Here is a 19360-nt window from a genome sequence, read left to right as displayed (position 1 = left end):
TTTCCCTTACACACCTACTTTATGTATGAATTTACAGCTCCTGGTATATGCCGCTGTCACACGACACCCCAATATGTGTTCAGCAACATCTCCTGAGTACAGTGATACCCCACATGCATGGGTTTGTCATTTTTGGGGGGAACTAAAAGGCCACATTTGGTACGTGTGCATTTTTCTAATTGGAAATTAGATGTGTGGCCATCCTTCCCCCCGTGTTATTTGGGACATTGTTGAATCCGGCCAATTCAATTTACCCCATCAAATCATACATTTTTTAAAAGTAGACATCCCATGGGCATTTAATATGCCAGTATTTTAACTCTTTCCATGCGAGAATTGTTTTAAGCTAATGTGCTAATTTTAGGACTTGCTCACAAAAATATATTTTTTATATATATATTAATTTTTTTTTGCCTTTTTTAAAACATTTTTAAGATTTTTTTCCAACTTGAAGGTTCCCCTGATAGTGACATCAGAGGGAAATTATTTTTACATTTTACTGGTTTTTTACTATTTTTTTTCTAATGATTATTAATTTTATTTTATTTTTAATTTATTTTTTTCTAATCACACTGTGATTAGAAAGCTGAGCTCCATTGACTTGCATGGTTGAATGCAGTACCTGTATTCAACCTGCAAGTGGAGCCAGAGTTCTCTAGAGGGTCAGAAGACCGTCTAGCGAACTTTTTCGTCTTTATTATTTTTTTATCTTGCTGATGGCGAAGATCACCGGCAGCTGCGGCTGTGACCGCTCTCCGGAGCGGTCACAGTCCATCAAGAGGTAAGTGTTTGGTGTCGCTGGATGCCTCCTGATCGAGGCATTCCAGCGACACCATTTAAGTTTAGGAGGTGATCGTTGATCGCCTCCTAAACGCTTTTAAAACGGGCGTCTGCCGCCATACATTGTATGGCGGATGTTGACGCCCCGGGGAGGGGCCAGACATGGCCCCTGATTCCAATCATGGCGTTGCTGAATGCCTCGAGGTCGAGGCATTACAGCAACGCCGTTTGGGTAAAAAAAAAATCGATCACGGATCTATTTTTTTTACCCGTTTTAACAAATGACGGTCCTGGCACGTCATTTGTCGTTAATGACATGATTTTCCGTGACGTGCCCGGACCGGCAATTGTCATCAAGGGGTTAAAATAGTTGATTCCAGGTTCATCTTAAAAGCAAGGAAAATGGGGCAGCTGTTCTGAGCTTAGCCTTATGTTAGGGGCCCATGTTAGCTGTCCCTTGTAAACTGCCATCTCAGCCTGGAGGAGAAGGTTTGTGCAGTCCCCGGCACAAGCCTTCCCACCAGCGCTTCCTCCCTCATGATCTGCGCATCACCTGCTGGTGTGGAGAGTCAGGATATGATGTCATATCGTACTTTGGTTACACAGTCTGATTTTAGATTCTCAGTCTTAATGGGAACCTAAGGTCTGTTCTTGTTTTTTTCCCCTACGGGATGACGGAATCTTTACAACAGCTCTAACAAAAGATCAGGGAATGGTGTAGTCTGAACTGCGTAGCATGAGTATTTCAACTTTTCAACCTTTCTGAACTTAAAGAAGGATTCGTTTTCATATTTCAACATAACAATCCAGCCCACCATTACTTATTTGGATGTAATCAAAATTCAAATTTCAACACACATTGATCTTGAACAACAGGCTTTTGTAAAGCGTCCTGATTGAACACTGGGATTTATAATGACAGATCTATCAAAAATAATTGCATTCATTAATTTAATTGTTACACACGGGATTCAGTGGTATGGCATTTTTTGCTTAGCAAAGAAAACACAATCACTTTTGTTCTATGAATGATTGTGATGGTAATGTATCTTGTTTAAACCAAACTATTGCCATTACAAGCTTTGATAATCTGCTGACATTATGCATACTGTGTAAATACTTTGTTTGGAATAGTTGGTTCAGTAATCATATGAATAATTTTAAGTGGGAGGAAAACAGAAGTAACCATTCAGGGCTAATGCTGGAATTCCCGATATCACAAGGGTGAACATATGCTCCTAACATGCATCGTAGAACACACAGCCGTTTGGGATTATTATTAGAAGTGAGACAATAAAACACTCTACTTGGAATTATGGATATAAGCAGACTTTGTAGAGACTGAGTATGTATGAGTATGAGGTTACACTAAACCTAACAGATGCTTTTCTTGCTCAGGTAACAATGTTCGGGCTGATATAATGGTGTTCCATAAGTAAATTATTATTTTAATGATGATGTATAAAACCTAGGAGCAAATTAATTAATTTGTATTATAAATGTATGGAGAGAAAAAGAAATGCAGCAGAGGCAATGCTGAAAATGATATACAAAAGGTGTAACTTTAATTAAATTTAATCTTTTAATTTAGAATTAATCTTCAGAGCTGTCCAAGGCCTAAGCCAGAGAAGAGCCACCAGCCTCCCTTCTACTCTACAGACCTTACTGTTCGGTGTTGGGATATGATGTCATTTCCTTTTGAAGGACACATGCCACCGGCTCAGCACAGTCCTCTATAGCGCTAATGGGCCAAGTGAGAAGATCAGTGAACACCCTTTTTTACTGGCCCACTAAGCAGTGGTGCCGGTGGATCCCGATGGTCTTCCATGTACCTTTCTTACCATCCATCTGACTGAGCCAATGCTTTACTGTGCAACCATCTGCAGGATAAACTGCAAACGTGGTGGCTGGGAGTATCCATCAGTCGCTCCATGTGTGTCATTTATGGGCCACTGGCCTTAAAGCACAAGAGCTGCTTTTTACCCCAGTCTGTTCTTGCTTATACAGTAAGCAGGACATTCTAAAGAAATATATTTAGATAAATAATGGCAGCCAGTCTATATTTCTTAGTTCAGCCCCTCCATGGGGCTTTTACTTTAACCTTGAATTCATAAGGTGACTATTTTAAGAAATCTAACTGATTGAGCTTTATGTTATACTGGAGAAGGTCAGATTTATTTTTCAAAATATATAGGGAAGTCACTTAGGTGAAAGCACAACTCTTGCAGATTCACTGAAAAACGAATGCTGCATTGAATTAATCCCACTTTTCTGATTAACCAGCAAGTATGATTTGTTTTCATATATTTAATAATATATTCTTCAAGAGTATTATTGAACAGAATGACTAGGCTTTTGCAGTGTTAATGTGGTATTTAAAGAAAAACATATTTAAACCATACCTTTAACCTCAAGAAGTTCAACGTTTGGGGATAATTAATAACTGGGGACAGTAACTGTGTGATCAGCAAGAAGTAGGGCATGCGCAGAGACCTTACAGAGCCTCAGACATTGAAGGATACTTCGTGCCATTTAGGCATTTTAATCGCTTTCAATTTGACAGCATTTAGTGTAAGCGCTGTTAGGCAGCATCTGTACAGCACTGGCTAGCGATGCTGGCTCCTGCCGACATATGAGTGTCCAGGCTGCCATCAGACAAGTAAACACAGCTGCTTGCGATGCACTGCTTGCACTGCCGTGGGCCAATATCTCAGGGGGCACCACACAGCAGCCCACACAGGTAGCTCACCCGGTGTCCAATTCTAACCTAGTCTGACATGGTGCAAGTAGGTGATTTGCCTCTGGTTTTTAGGTATAGGCGCTAGCTCCCCACCTATTTGGGCTATGCCAGAATACAGTGTTCTCCCCTCTTAAGGCTTAAATGAATGTCTAGCAACAAGATCATTCTTATATATGTTATATCCCCCTAGACACAATATTACGTCTACGACGGTTAATCATAGAGGGCACAAAATCTGTGGGATGTTCTAAACCTTGTAAGATATATCACATATCAAATATTATGATGGCTACAGTAAAATGTGTTAAATTGCTTTGATGCATTTTCAAAACATAAAATGGGTCGTAAAAAGCAATCTCTAGCCAGAAGGCATGAAAGTACATATAGGCTTTGCTTTAACAACTAACTCATTCACATGTTTGCAATATATTTTAATAGCTGCACGCAAGATATTGCATTTTGAATTGAAGCAAAAATACTATTGTGCCGTGTGGAAAAAATATTTTAGTGTTTGCTTCAGCTCATGGTTACACAAAATGTAATTGATTATTCCCTGCTTCATTTCGTGTTAAAACAGGTATTGAGATGCACCATGTAATGAATTATACATGACTGGTGACCCATAAACCTGAGAAATGCAGGCAGTCAGATCCGTGAAACCAGATGCTTAAAGTATCAACCTGCTGGAGGGAATCAGAAACTCTGCGAGCGTAGAACCAAGCCATGAATTATAATAGAAACATTACAGATCACTGTTCCGGTCAAAGCAAATAATGAGTAGTTTATTTTAAATAATTGTTAAACAGCTCTTAATTATAATTAGATTTATCTATACATTGTAGCGGCTTCATTTTTTTGGTTGTTATTATTATTATTTAAATTGCCAATGATTGACATCACTAAATCCTATGTAACACATAAGGATATGTTGGTATGACAAGAAAAGGAGGAAATATAAGACATGAATCATATACAGATGTAAAGACCACATTAGCAAAAATATCCTGGGTGTATAATATATACACGGGTACCCCTTGCAGCTCGAATTACTTGTTTACCTCCTAGAAAATCAAATAATCTGGGGAAAAACATCCATTCAGCAGCAACATTTTAGTAGGGATCGGCATACATTAAAAATCTACCCTGATATATTTATAGCAAACCTCCGATAAACCTCTGATTATCAGGCATTCCGCACTCTATGCACAGTCGTGTAAGTCCAAATTGTTGTGTCGTGTACTTACTTATTAGGTTCTGTTTGCACACTGTACTGTGCTATGGAATGAGATGGCACCATTCAAGTAAAAACAAAATAATTAGTTGGGCAAGAGTATATCGCATATTTCTCCAGCCATAATGTCACTAAAAGAGGATGAGCCTGAGCGAACATGTAATACAAGACTATATAAACAGCATAATACATGTTCACTCAAGGGTCCACTCTGCCCCCTGATCAGGTATTTACACTCCCAAATACAAAAGTGCCCCTATTTGGCCATTTATAATGTTTAGACGTACGGGTTAAAAAACAAGGGGCAGCTGGCAGCGTTCAGCACAAGGGCTGGAGGCGACTGGCACAATTAGCCTATTAATATGGTGACCTAAAACAACTCAGTCCTCTCTAGCCTTCTATACATAAACTGAAAAACATTGCATAGAAAACCAAAAAAACATGCAAGACTTGACCCAGTCAGGACGCAAAGGCTGCCTAAAGTTCTTTATGTCTGGCAGCTATAGTTGGAACGGCAAAAAATACAAAGAAGAAAAAGACGGCGGAGACAGTCACCCAATCTCCCTTTTTTCAAACCACATTTGGGAATTGGTAAGATGCTTGAACAGTCATATATATAATATAATAAAATATAATATAATAAAACTGGCTTTCCAAAAGATAACATATATTTATTATCATTATTATTTATTGTTCTATAAAGCGCCATCATATTCCGCAGTGCTGTACAATGGGTAAACAGGACATAACAAGTAGTATATAACATAACAATTTGACTTACAGAAACAAGCGGTAAAGAAGGCTCTGCTCAAATAACCTTACAATCTACATACTGGATGCCTAAATATTTATTCTTACTAAACTCACTTTAAACCTGCGTAAAAAGATAAGGCTAAATCCAGAAGGCAGATCATTACTGGATGCATGTCTATGAGAAATGCATTGATTTGCAGTATGTGTTAAGAGATAAGGGAAATATTAGAGCGCATGTAATGTCTCCTGTTTTTGCGCTAAAAAGGAATATGTCTTGATAATGTTTGGAAAATACACAGCAATATTCTCACTTATTTCAAATCACTCCAGGGGATCATCCTCCACAAAGTATGACTGCAAAGAGCAGCAGACATTAATATCTCCTTTTTGCTACAGTATTTTACAGTATTTACCAGAGTGACAAAAGATATCAAAAATAAAATTGTCTCTTACTCAGTTTTGTGAGTATCGATCTTGCGGAAAAGTTCGCCGAGTTCGTCGGCACTTAGAATTCCATCAGCGAAGTAAGCCTTGAATTCTTCAAAGGATAACTTCCCATCATCTGCAATCAGAACAAAAAAGCCAGGTAATTAGTAGATGCATGTGAAACACCCATTCTATTCTTTTCTACAAAGCGAAAGTTAACCACTTCTGCTATTACAGTCTGAGGAAAGAAAAAATCATTATATTTATGATCTGAAGGTTTACCAAAGACCTAGATTGCACAGTTTCTGTCTCTGTAGTTAATCAATGTTGGTTTTTCTATTGTCTTGCACTCCTGCCTGTTGTATTTTTCTTCTATTTATTGCTAATCAAGTTTTCATATTTGCTGATATATAGTGTGATTTACTAAGTGGTGCCACTAACTGCTTATACACTTTTTCCCGTGAGGATTTACCGTTAAGCTATAGACACTGCCAGTGGCTCTACTGTTGGCAGCCAGCTCTGCTCACGGGGTCCTACAGAAGGTAGGCAACATGAGCTGATCTACACGAGTGAATCTTCTTTTTAATTCAAACTCTTGTGCAAAACCCAGTCATCAGGAGCCAGCATCTCTGGCTCAAGGCTGACAGAATGGATCAATATTGTAAAGAACCAGGAGAGTTTGGCCTTTCTGATGACCCTTTCTGACTGATCACACATGAGATCAGGATTGCAGGGCTGTGGAGGTTACAGGAGAGATCCCAAAGGGATATCCAGTGATGACAAGTTTAAAAAAGCAAAAGTAATTAATATATATATATATATATATATTTTTTATTATTATTATTTATTTATTTTATTTATTTATTTTTTAAAAAAGAAAACTTGTCAAAACACCTTATACACTTCTGACCACAAATGTAAAGCTAAAAAAAAATTGTGCTAAAAATGATGTCAGGGATCATTTTGGCCTTCTAAACATTACCGTTTGTACTGTATGTAGGGAACTACTGTAAGAAAAGTATATTGCTGGACATCACATAACCTATGGAACAAATCCTTAGTAAACAAAAAATTATTGAATTGTTTAAGAATACAACAAAAGTGTTCACTAAGAATACAAATTCTGTAGGTGTATATGGACAATGCTGCTCAACCTAAATTTTCCCACTGTCTTAAAGAACATTTCAAATAATTAAAATCAGTATTGGCATCATTAGAATTATACATTACTGATTTTGTAGGCTGTATGTGTTCTAAATTTGTTTACCATAATAGTAAACACAGGTGTGATAAGCAAAACACATTAGGATTGGAAAAAAAATATTGTGAAGCTGTTACTTTGCTAGATGACTGCAGTCTCTCTTGGCCAAATCTGAATATCAAATCTTTCTAATCAACATATTTATGAGGTTTGGGAAGCTTTGCCGTTTGGCATTTCAATTGAGAAAAAAACAATTTGAATCTTGTGGAAGAGAACATTATTCAAAACAAAGAAAACTATATTGTGTTTTTAAAAAAAATATTTTCTAAGGGAATACAAAAGAATTATAGCACAAGAACAGATGAATAAGGGGACTTCATGACTTTCTTTCACTTATTGGGTAGAATGGGTAGTGCTTAGCTCTTCTCATACTCTGCATGATCTGTTCATTTTCGAACTGATTGGCCTCTTTCCCTCCTGGCTCTCAATTAGTTACAAGGTCCCCAAGTATCCCAAGCAAGAAATAGCTTCATGACACTTAAACATAAACATCCATTCTAACTTACACATTCATGCTCACACACATTGTTATTTATATTTTTATTTAATATTCGGTTCAAGTGCAGCCTCCATGCCAACTTACGGGACATACCAAACTACCAATTTACTGCCAAAGACCCCAACGTAATGTGGAACCCATAACCCTGGACTGCCTTGGAACTTCTCAAAAATATAACCAATAACTGTTCCTGAAGTGAAATATCAACCAAAGTCGTATTCCACCCCAAAAAGACAGTGAGGGACAGACTAGCTTGCCCATGTAGTTGTAAGGGATAATGTAACCAAACAATGTAACCTTTCATATTTAGTTGTAATAAAGACAAACACTCTCAATGTGGAATAAACAGGCCGTGTACTTTTATTTAGCTTAACAACTTAACATACATTAAAGAGACTCTTGGCCCAAACCCAGAGTCTCACCTCCAAATAAATTAACCAAATAAATATAAATACCAAGCCATCCGCCCCTAAAAGCCAGAAGGCCGACACCATTTCACCAGTCCATCCACCATCCCTAACCCATAAAAGACACGGCCTGTTCCACCATGTTTTGCAAATTCACATTAAAAATATCGCAACCTATATCTGATAGGTGCACTCCATCTTTTCGAAATAAACCATCACAACTGCCTTCCAAATCAATGTGACGAAAGCTAATTAAACCTTCCATTAACATAAACTTCTCCATCGATCTATTCAATTTTCTTCTCACTCTTTCCAGCGCCTTCAGTTCAGGTCTGGAGGTCCAAATTAACCTGGGAATCATTTCGGACCATACCAACATAGCATCCTTAAAATAACGTCTGAGGTTCATAATTAACTCTTTAAACAGTAACAACAACTCAATTGATTTCGTCTTCCCCAAATCATTACCCCCACAGTGAATAATAATAACGTTTGGCATTGGCAACATATTTACATAGTCTAACAAAATAGATTCTAGCTGGCAAATATTTAAACCTCTAATACCTAACCAATATAATTTAACAATCTTGCTATCAAAACCCAGATTTTCACCGTAGCTCCTTTGTGACGCTCTGTTCTGGGCCCAATAAATGAAGGAGTGCCCCACAATCCATACTATAAATGGATGTTCACCTGAAAGAAAAATCATCAATACCTTACAATAAATTAGGTCTAATATAACTTAAGAACCTATTTGAATCCCATCTACCTATTCTCTTTATAACAGATTTGTCCAAACCTAATATAGCAGCTTCAGTCGCTGCCCCAATCCTAAAAGAATGCGACGAATAGTCACCATTACCCAACCCAAGTTGCACCAATGATTTTTTAAGCACGCTTCTAAATTGGAAATTTGTCAGCGGTGTACCTGAACTATGAACCAACCAATTACCTTCACCTGCTGGCCTGATGGCATTAAACAATTCCGCATGTAACACTGGACACAATTGCGATTCAATCCTGTATAATACTATCCAACAACCTTTACCTGACCTATCCGTTTTAGAAGATCGCAAAAATATTCTCAAATGTTCCCCACATATAATGTCTACCTTCTTCAAACCCAAACCACCGGTTTTGTTAGCAGCCACCAACTCACTTATACGAAATGCTCCAAAAAACGCTATAATAAAAGCCGTCCTGAAAAGACGCCTTTCAAAATCATCCCAACACACTTTGCTTAAAACATTCACTAATTTACCCAAAATCTCAAAAGAAATCGGTTTCCTGTTATCCACCCCCTTTACAACCTTATTATACCCTTTTAAAACTTGCTTTATTAAAAACTCCTTAAAAGCCGCACGTTTCCCCGCCAACTTAAAGAAAAAGGAAATGCCCAGTAAATACCTATCAATAACAGCTCTAGAATAATCGTTATTAATCATCATAAGTACAAAATCCAAAGCTAAATCCTGCCTATCATCAAATTCATCTAAATCCCTACTTTTGACAAAATCACACCAAAACTTCCAAGCCTTCGTGTAGGCACTCCAAGTCCCTCTAGACAAAGATTGAGAAAGTAAAGCACTTATCTGGGAGAAGTTATTTCCCAAACACTTTTCGGAACAATCACTCCCTCCTTCTCTGCATGCGGCCCACCCTCCTGAAGCTCTTAAAATCAAAACGTGAAAGTGCATCAGCCAACACATTCTTTTTACCAGCTATATGTTTAGCTTTCAACCATATATTGTGTATTAAACATAAATAAACCAAACGCCTTAAAATGCTTATAACCGGCAACGATTTCGCTCTCAACGTGTTAATAACCCATACAACACCCATGTTATCACAATTCAACAACAACCTTTTATTTACCCATAAGCTACCCCAACATTCGAGCGCAACCAATACAGGGAATAACTCAAGTAAAACCATATTTTTTGTCCAGCCAGCCTTTATCCACTGCACCAGCCATTTGTCAACCGCCCATCGTCCCTGCCAATAAATCCCAAAACCTGTGGCCCCTGCCGCATCCGTAAAAAACTGCAATTGATCATTAGTAACAAAATCCTCCTGCCAAACTGCCGCACCATTGAATTTATCCAAAAACAAACTCCAAACCTGCAAATCTTCCTTAATTTGCTTAGACACTCTCACCCTATGATAAAGCTCCTTCTTACCCGAAATACCCTTACCTATAAGCCTTGAAAATACCCTACCCATCGGTATCACCCTTGAAGCAAAATTCAATAAACCCAACAACGATTGAAAACAATTAACCGTAACCTTCCGTAAACACAAAACCAAACGAATCTTGTCTTTTAACTTCTTAATTTTCTCCTCTGGTAACCTAAAAATCATTTTCTCAGTATCAATCTCTATACCCAGAAATTGCAATCTAGTTGTTGGATAAACCGTTTTATCTGCTGCTAAAGGAACACCAAAATATTCCGAAACCGCCATGAACGAATTAAGCAACCTTAAACAATCTGAACTATCCGCTTCTCCTAAAAATAAAAAATCATCAAGATAATGAATAACCTGAACCAAACCAGAAACCTGAACTACTGACCATTCTAAAAAAGTTGAAAAAGCCTCAAAATAATAACAAGAAATTGCACAACCCATGGGCAAACATTTGTCAAAATAAAACTTTCCTTCAAACTGAAAACCTAATGAACAGAAACAATCTGGGTGAATAGGTAAGAGCCTAAATGCTGCCTCTATATCCACCTTTGCCAAAAGTGCACCCTTGCCCAAAAACTTAACCCACTTCAATGCATCATCAAAGGAGGTGTAATGCACTGGAAACTCAAATTGCTTAACTTCATCATTAAGTGAATTACCCTTAGGGTAAGACAGATGGTGTATTAATCTGAATGCACCTGCCTCTTTTTTAGGTACCAAACCTAACGGTGATAATCTAAAATTAGCAAAAGGTGGCCTTGAAAATGGACCCTCAAATCTACCCAGACTTAACTCTTTCTGAATCTTCACTCTAGCCACCTCCAAATTTTCTTCCACAGTTTTCAGGTTTCTGACAAAAATACATTCTTCACCCGAAAAAACTGGAACTCTAAAACCCTCTGAAAAACCCGAAAACAACAACTCAGCCTTCCGTCTGCTTGGGTAATGCTCTAAAAAGGGGAGCATTCTTTGCCACCTCACCGGCGTCTCCGCTTTTTTGAACCTCCTTTGACTGGTTCTTACGAAAACAACGCACCGCCGGGTGGCTACCCGCACAAATTGAACACTCATGTCTAAACTTACATGAATTGGGCCACTTGCATTGTGTATCATTAAATGCCCAACATACCCCTTTAGCACGCGGCTGACCTGCAGAACTCTGAGACCTCACCACCGATGTACTCCTCTGAGGCAGCATAGTGCTAATCCACGTACCCACGTCTTTCATACCCCAATCTAAATTTTTGTGCACAGACAATTTCTGACGAAACACCTCATCATAATTAAACCACGCTAACCCACCAAAATTCTTATATGCCTCTAAAACCGACTCTAAATGTTGAAACAAACCAGAACTTTTTTCACTATGCCTCTCGCAATATACACTTGCATAGATGCAGAAAGCCTGCAGCCAATTATTAAAAGACCTAGCAACAGGTCTACGTCTATCCTCTTCTTTATCATGTTTTATCAGAAACTCCTTAGAGGCAGGCAACAAAGACAAAATGTCAACATAATCATTACTCCATATCTTCTCTTTCATAACATTACTCAAATGAAAACCTAGCGCCGAAATTTCACAAGGCAAAGACTCTTTCATGCAGGCTTCATTAATCACGTTCTTTCTCTGTACATTAGCAGATTTATCCCAAGCCTGAGCTGGGCTGGCACCTTGCAAATCCTTTAAGCACCCCACTAAAGAACCCACTAAATCATTCCGTTAACACAAATTTTCATTTGTATACTCACCCCTGCTAGACCCAGCTCTGCCTCTGTCAACTTCTGCTAATTCCTCCTGTTGCAGTCCAGAACCGGTTGCTGCCCTCTCCTGATGCCCATACCGGTCCTGAAGTCTCTCCTGCTCCTCTTCACTGCTCCGCAGCAGCAACTGCTTCTTCACCCCTACCCCTCTAATGGCTGGAGAACGAGGTAGGGGCCTTTTCTTGCAGGACACCGGTTTCTTACCCCGGCTCCCCCGCTCCTCGCAGACTGGAGATTTCACATTTCTACGTCTGCTGGATCTCCTGGCAGACTCAGGCAGCTCACTCGAGGACCCGTCCAAATCCCGCAATGTTTCGGCAAGCTCCCGCGATATCGAATGCAGCTCCCGCGATGACTCGTCCCGTGCAGCCGAAATTGCTACATCTTCAAACTCCGCCTCCGTGACGACCTCCTGCTCACTCCCCAACCAGCCATGATTCAATTCTTCTTCAGCATGGACTCCGAGGCAACTCTTCAACCAGGCTTCACCCCCTTCGGACAGGGCTTTCTCCCGGATCTTCTCAAGCAGCAGTTCCATCTTCGCCCGCGGCTCTCCTGCACAGCCGAGAATACCAGCCTTAAAAGGTAAGTACCAACAGCTTAGCAGTTCGCCTTGTGGCATGAACGCTAGCACTTCAGTCAACTCTATTTATAGGGCAAATTTGCGCCTTTAGCGCGGTGCGAGGCACCTCGAGGCGCTCCAAAAGCGTCCTCGAGGCAAAGGAGGTAAACTACTAAGCGGCGCGCGCAACTCCAGATCTTTCTGAGTTATATAACATCACCTATTTATTTTTTTTTTTTTTACAAAGCAGCCGCCTGAACTTTTGACCCCACCTTGTACTTAATAGATAAGCACAGAGGTTAACAGCTGACCTCTGTGTGAACCCAAACCCTATCCCCACAACTACATGTCGCCCAGAGCTATTTAGGCGGCAGGGCTCTTCATTCTTAAAGTTCAAAAGAGGATAACCTTTCAAATCCTGCTGCACCACAAACTCCTTGATCAGATCACATTCGGCAAACTAAAGTAAAAGGGCAGACATAAACATGGAAACATTCAGCCTGGAGTACCCTTTTTCAAAAGCATCCCCAACGAACCAAAGCAACAAGGAGATTTGGCCCTCAAACAAGTTCAAGGCATTTTGTCCTTGAATGTCAATAAACATTCCGGACAGACCACCCCATCTGCTTGGGCTCCAGGAGCCAACTGCCGAAAACGAGCCCTTTGCTGAATTAGAAAAGCACGGAAAATGTCCCAAATACAGATATTTATTTGCAGACACAGTGGCACCAACCAGGAAAGAAACGGAAAGGTGAGTAATGACCTCAACTACCCCAATATTGTCTCATCAAAATGGTGAAGCTTCTTATGCTTCACCATTATGGCAAAGTAATGTCCCTACCAGTGCGCCACGCTCCAACTCCTTCTGACATAGTCCCTGTAGTCCTCTGCTTTTTCCACATCAGTAAACAGCTCGAACCCATCATTAAAGACAAACTGTCTGTTGAAGTCACTAAGGAAAACATCTTTGAGATCCCCGGTCAGCCTAACATAATGATGTGACAATCACAAGCTATCTGTAAAAAATTAAGACACTGCATCTGTCACAAAGTGATCTCTTTGTCCCTAAAATACATGCTAACCCAACCCCTAAGCATACATAGATTTCACATCTTGTAGAGTCCAAGAAACAGTCCTGCTCCTTCTCCTTACCTTCCTTTTACCCTTTCCATTTTTTTGTCCCTTCTGCAATCTGATCTGAGGGGCGAGAACTGTTCTCTCGGGCAGACTGAACCCAAATGTGATGCATGTGTGTGCTGTGCAAAATATGCACTCATCAGGCTGAACATGGAGCAGCGACTTCTCTTGCAGTTGTCTCTTCCGTCTGCTATCTCCCTGCTTTGTTGTAGTACGGACCATGTGAAAATCACATATATGAGCAAAATTATTTTCCTCTTATTATGCCTAAATATTCTTCTAGGGTTTTCAATAAGCAGTGTTTCTTAGCTTTCTCTTGTATTTTCAGGAGCTCCCCAGCAAACTCCTTCTTTAGAGAATAGACCCCTCAGTGTGTATGAAATTGAGTGGGGTCAGCAATGCATTAGTGAGGCACTACTTTGATGTTTCTGTGCAGGCTGTATGACACACTTAATTGATCCTAGGACTTTGTGATGCTAGAATGAGATTTCCTTGGCCAAGGTTGGGTTGAGGATTCAACTAACTCATCTATCACTCATTGTGTTACATAAATAGTACCTAGTTTTGTGATGTCCATTCCGTATAATTTCCCATGACCTAGTGTCAATCTCAGCATGTGTGGGAACATGCAAGAACTATTCGCCAGTAAAGTGGTGGCAAGACCCAGTACCAGCCTTCAACATACAGTTTGAAGAACCCTGCTCTAAAGCCCTCTAAACTCTTTTACTCCACAACATTCCGCTGTTCTTGTCTTCCTATATGTTTATATAATCTATATTCAAAAATAGGTATCTGAACATCGCTGAGCTTGCAAAGCAAATACTGTATTTCACCACGGTCAAGAAATGCGGTCAAGAAATACCCCAGATGATGGTTATTCTAAGAAACCAACAATTTTAATCTGTGCCTATTAATATCCTGTATTTCCTCTCATTAAGACATACAATACCATTTATTTGTACATTTAAACAAACCATTTTTGCAAACACGACATGCCAATATCATTGCAATTTATAGGAAAAAAAATCAGAATGTATTTACGCTCCTTGGATAAAATAGACTTTGTTTGGTAATTGCTCTGTTTTTTTCCTTTCTTTGTTGTTACACAGAGAAGTTCCTAAATCTATTTTACTTTGATGGGTGACTTTGAAATAAAATTACTCCACAGAATGTTCCGGCTTTTATCTTCTTGCGATAGCATTTGAAACAGAAGTGTCATAAACAATGATATGATTTTCAAATTTGAAATGTATCACAATAGTGCATTTTTCTTTTTCTTGGAACTTCCACATAAATAACGTGTGTGCATTATTAACCTCAGGCAGAAATAAGATTCTAGCTCTTTTACTACTGAAGCTTATTGCTTCTCTTCATAACGGCTTTTCTGTATTGTGAATCCCAACCACTATCCATATAATTGGCCCTGACAGAATGATCTGTTATCTTGCAGTCTATAATGGTAATTTAGGACTACGTACATTCAAAGCAATAAATAACACACATATAATGACCTTAAAGGAAGATATCAGGATAGGCGAGATACGGGCTGCTCTTAAATTTTTATCATTATAATGTATTTTTTTAAGAAAGCTGTGAGCATCAGATATGTGTTCCTTAATTTAAGCATAATTATCATTTTCATCACTTGCATTTGAAAAGGGCCCCCAGAACATATATATATATATATATTATATATATTAAGTATGTCCTGTCCATCATAAATTCACTAAAAGGAGGCTGCATAGAATAGGAGGCACAATAAAAGCACTCTAAGGATCTAGACATGGGGTAAATGCTGCATAAAACCATTGATGGTAAAAAATCTTGTATTGAACTACGAGTAAAACAAACAGGCTTCTGATAGTAACCCAAAGTGTTTGTTTTAGAAAAGCCCGGGTGGGAAATGCTCCCCATAATATAACTAAACATGAATCGCATAATATAACTAAACATTAATAATAGTTTAAATGTTCCAGTTTTAAAGGGGTCAGTAACAAGCTTAAAACATTTACTACATTAATGTCCTCTGAACCCGATTTTGGTCTAAAGATATATATATTTTTTTGGAAGTAACTTGTTTTTGCTTTACGTACAATTAATAATATTTCACAGAGTTTTAAAACGCCATCTGATTTGCTATATTTACTACTACCCTGTGATACTATAGCAGTGATACTGCATTAAAATGCAAATTAAAACTTGTATCATGTATCCCATAGAATAGGACTTTACCAGATTCTTTATTCACCACAACAAAGGAAACACTTACTGCATATAAGTGCATTTAGTTATATTTTTGTGATGTAATATTCTTACCGTTCTTGTCTGCTCGTCTCAGTATCTGAAATAAAAAATAAAATAAAAAGTCAGCTGGCATGTATGCGCAGGTGCTTATTAATTTAAACTTGGTTGCCACATTTCACTACCCAGGGTATGCCCAGGAGCCCATCCCAGGAGCCCATCTGTGAAAAAGCAGCAGTTACTCTGTGGACAGTGAACGCAGATATGCAAACTGCAGGGGCCACAAAGAGCCAAACATAATGAATGGGAAGGTATCATCATAGTTTTATGCATTAAAGCCAAAGATCTCGGTCAACGGTCCAGGATATCTGCACATGCACAACACGCATGTTCATGTAACAGCACTTAACCCTACTAGACAGGTTGCAGCGAGGGAGAAGAAGAGGTTCAGCGATGTATCGTATAGAAACAGAGCCTGGGGAACTTTTCTTTTTTCCATGTGGTTTTTGTGTGTGTTATATACTGTATATATTCCACATTTACAATCTCTGAAAAAAGTCTGAATACACAGCAGTTACAGAAGCTATGCAAGTATGAAGACAAAACAATAATGTAATATTGTTGAAACCAATGTCCCTTTATATATAACCTCAATTAAATGCTTCAGGGAAATTAGGAATGTCTCAACAATCAATTTTGAATTTAAACAAAAAATGGGAGACATTCTTTATATAAGATCTGAAAATTCCTACGGTGATGCCCATATGGAACAATTTATTTTGACCTAAATGTATAATTTCTTTTGCATATTCATGACTTTCATTGAGGTTAGAAGAATTCATGTAGTCAGCTATATGAGATTACACGTTTAAATCCGTTGAGACTGTATGACATATAAATTTGCATATCTGCGAGAGGATTAATAAAGAATTTAGGTAACTGATTCCACTTGATGCAACCTGTTTCATTTCTTGCCGTTGACTTGGGCAATTTTCAATCCAGAAAGGTCCTCATCATTGTCTATCTGCTCACTATTCCCTAAAGGATTGGCTATTGATGTGACAATTGATGAAGCACATGAGGTAAATTCAGACAATTTAACCTATTATTTTTGTGTGTTTCAATGAGGTTAACCCATGGCCCAAGGCCTGGATCTCAACACTTATTGCCTTTATGGGTTTTCTCGGGTTGGCTCAACCCATGGTTAATAACCCTAGGATTTGTAACCAATGTAAAAATGTGGTGCAGAGAATGCGCACCCTGTGGTTTGCATAATACACAGATGCTTGGCTTTCACTAGTACATAATAATAAATATTGAATAATATGGTCCGCATTTACTGATATTTTTATTTAAAACACATGCCACAAGCCGAGAAACACTGCTCCTTGAAAACAGTTTTATGAATTTTATGGTATTTATTTAATCATAATATTGGGGAAATTATTTTACCCATACATAAATATTCATATTGTGTAGGTGGATTTGATGTTTTAGACACTTGTGAAATAATCCATAACCTGTGTTTTTAATGTACTATATTCATTTACTATTATGTATACATGTACCTATCATTCCTGCTCTAATACTTTGTGTTTTTAGTCATAGGCTAATACCGTATATGTAATATATACAAATGCCGGTATGTAAATTCACAAATCTATTTTTTTAGCATGACTTCATAATATTTGCTCTATATCTAGGTTAATTGCAGGGCAAAAAAATCTGTTCTTTTATTATAGTTCATTTAGCAATTACTCATTTCCATTAGTTCCATTGGACTGGTCTTGAAATATTTCTTGTTTAGATGCAATGATTTTAAATGTAATGGAGAATATTACATAGTAGTCAGAACACATGATGCATTTAAAAGGGCTCCATGATAACAGGGAAAAAAGCAAACATATGGAAATAATTGCACAATAGCAAAAAAACATATGTATTGCTTTTAAAATAGATGTTTTATAATTCTGTACAGCTATACATCTACTGCTATGCTCATCTATCTATCTATCTATCTATCTATCTATCTATCTATCTATCTATCTATCTATCTATCTACACATACACACTCCTTGAAGATGTATGTTCTCTGTATGTATTTTTGAGTGAAATAAGGAAATGTAAATTAATTAGAAAGTGTATATATTATAAATAATAACATTCTATTTCAAAATGCCATATAAGTCATATAACAGCAAATGATGAAAGAAAAAACCTCTTAAAGATCACTGGCTCAGAGGTTGGGGATGGAATGAAGATAACATATAGTTTGCATGTGTTTAAAAGAAGTTCAGAAATAAGGACTTCAAACACAAAAGAAACAAGTTTGGTCGTTTGTTATTATTACACAAAAGAAATGTTAATTGTCTAATTATTATACTTACATCTAGGAAGATAGACATTCCTTTAGTCAGGTGCGCTGATGAGCTGAGTTCCTCTGAAGAATCCGTCCGTGATGGAGAGGGCATCTCCTGACCATCCATGGCTTGTGGAAGAGGTGGCCGAGGTTTCCTTTACCAGTGCTATGTACTGGATATAGGTGGCTAACTAGTGCTTTTTAGTATGGGCTAATACAGGTCTGGGAATGTGTGATGCTCACTTTCAGCTGGCATCTGCTCTTTGCAGATCCTCCTTCAGTTTCGTTGAGCTCCTCCCAAGTGTGATCATCCTCTATCAACAGAATCCAGAGAAAACCTCCTCTCCCACTATTCCCAGTGTTCTACTTCTAGAATCTTCTTATTATATAAAATACATTTTACAGTATTGACAAAGTAAAATGTCCTATCTGTGTCTTAATTACATTGGCTATTATGTAATTTTTAAATCTTATGGCACAAAATGGTCATTCATACTTTTTCTTGTCGGTATTCGTGCGCCATCTAGTGGCTTTGTTTAGCATTTCAGTAAATTTTTAGAAACTGTTGATAATGTAAGTTATGCATTATCCACTAGTCCTGAAGTATCTTGCATTAGAGCACAATTTTTACCATTTAGCTATACAATAAGCTAGAACTGAGCTGTAGTAAAATAGAACAATGCATTCCCTTAATAATATACATCGATCAGCCAAAATGACCACCTGCCTAATATTGTGTAGCCCCCCTTCTTATCTCCAAAACAGCCCTGTCCCATCGAGGCATGGACTCCACTAGATCTCTGAAGGTGTGCTGTCATATCGGACACACCTTAAATGACGGTAGCAGTAGGTCCTTTAAGTCCTGTAATTTGGGAGGTGGGGCCTCCATGGACGCATCTCGGTGCTATTTGTTCTCCAGGTAAGTGACGCACCCGGCAATCCACGCGTTAAAGCCGCTCAGATCCTTATGCTTGCCCATTTTTCCTGCTTCTAACATATCAACTTTGAGGAAAAAA

General features: G+C 38.3%; 1 protein-coding gene across 1 annotated transcript in view; it reads right to left on the bottom strand.

Moving 5' to 3' along the window:
• LOC149305536 (N-terminal EF-hand calcium-binding protein 1-like) overlaps window positions 1-18471 on the bottom strand; it is a 74396-nt gene extending 55925 nt beyond the window's left edge. Inside the window, exons 1-3 of the mRNA XM_089477424.1 lie at window positions 18373-18471; window positions 16061-16085; window positions 5958-6066 (exon numbers count right to left, since the gene is read on the bottom strand). Coding sequence (XP_089333550.1) covers window positions 5958-6066; window positions 16061-16085; window positions 18373-18471 — 233 coding nt within the window. The remainder of the gene's footprint in view (window positions 1-5957; window positions 6067-16060; window positions 16086-18372) is intronic.
• Between the last annotated feature and the right edge of the window lie 889 nt (window positions 18472-19360).

The sequence above is a fragment of the Sceloporus occidentalis genome, unplaced genomic scaffold, assembly GCF_023333645.1.
Source record: "Sceloporus occidentalis isolate IW3139 unplaced genomic scaffold, rSceOcc1.0.p SCAF_11, whole genome shotgun sequence".
NCBI lineage: Eukaryota > Metazoa > Chordata > Lepidosauria > Squamata > Phrynosomatidae > Sceloporus > Sceloporus occidentalis.
Note: the sequence above shows the minus strand (reverse complement) of the source record. Positions and strands in the feature narration are given on the sequence as shown.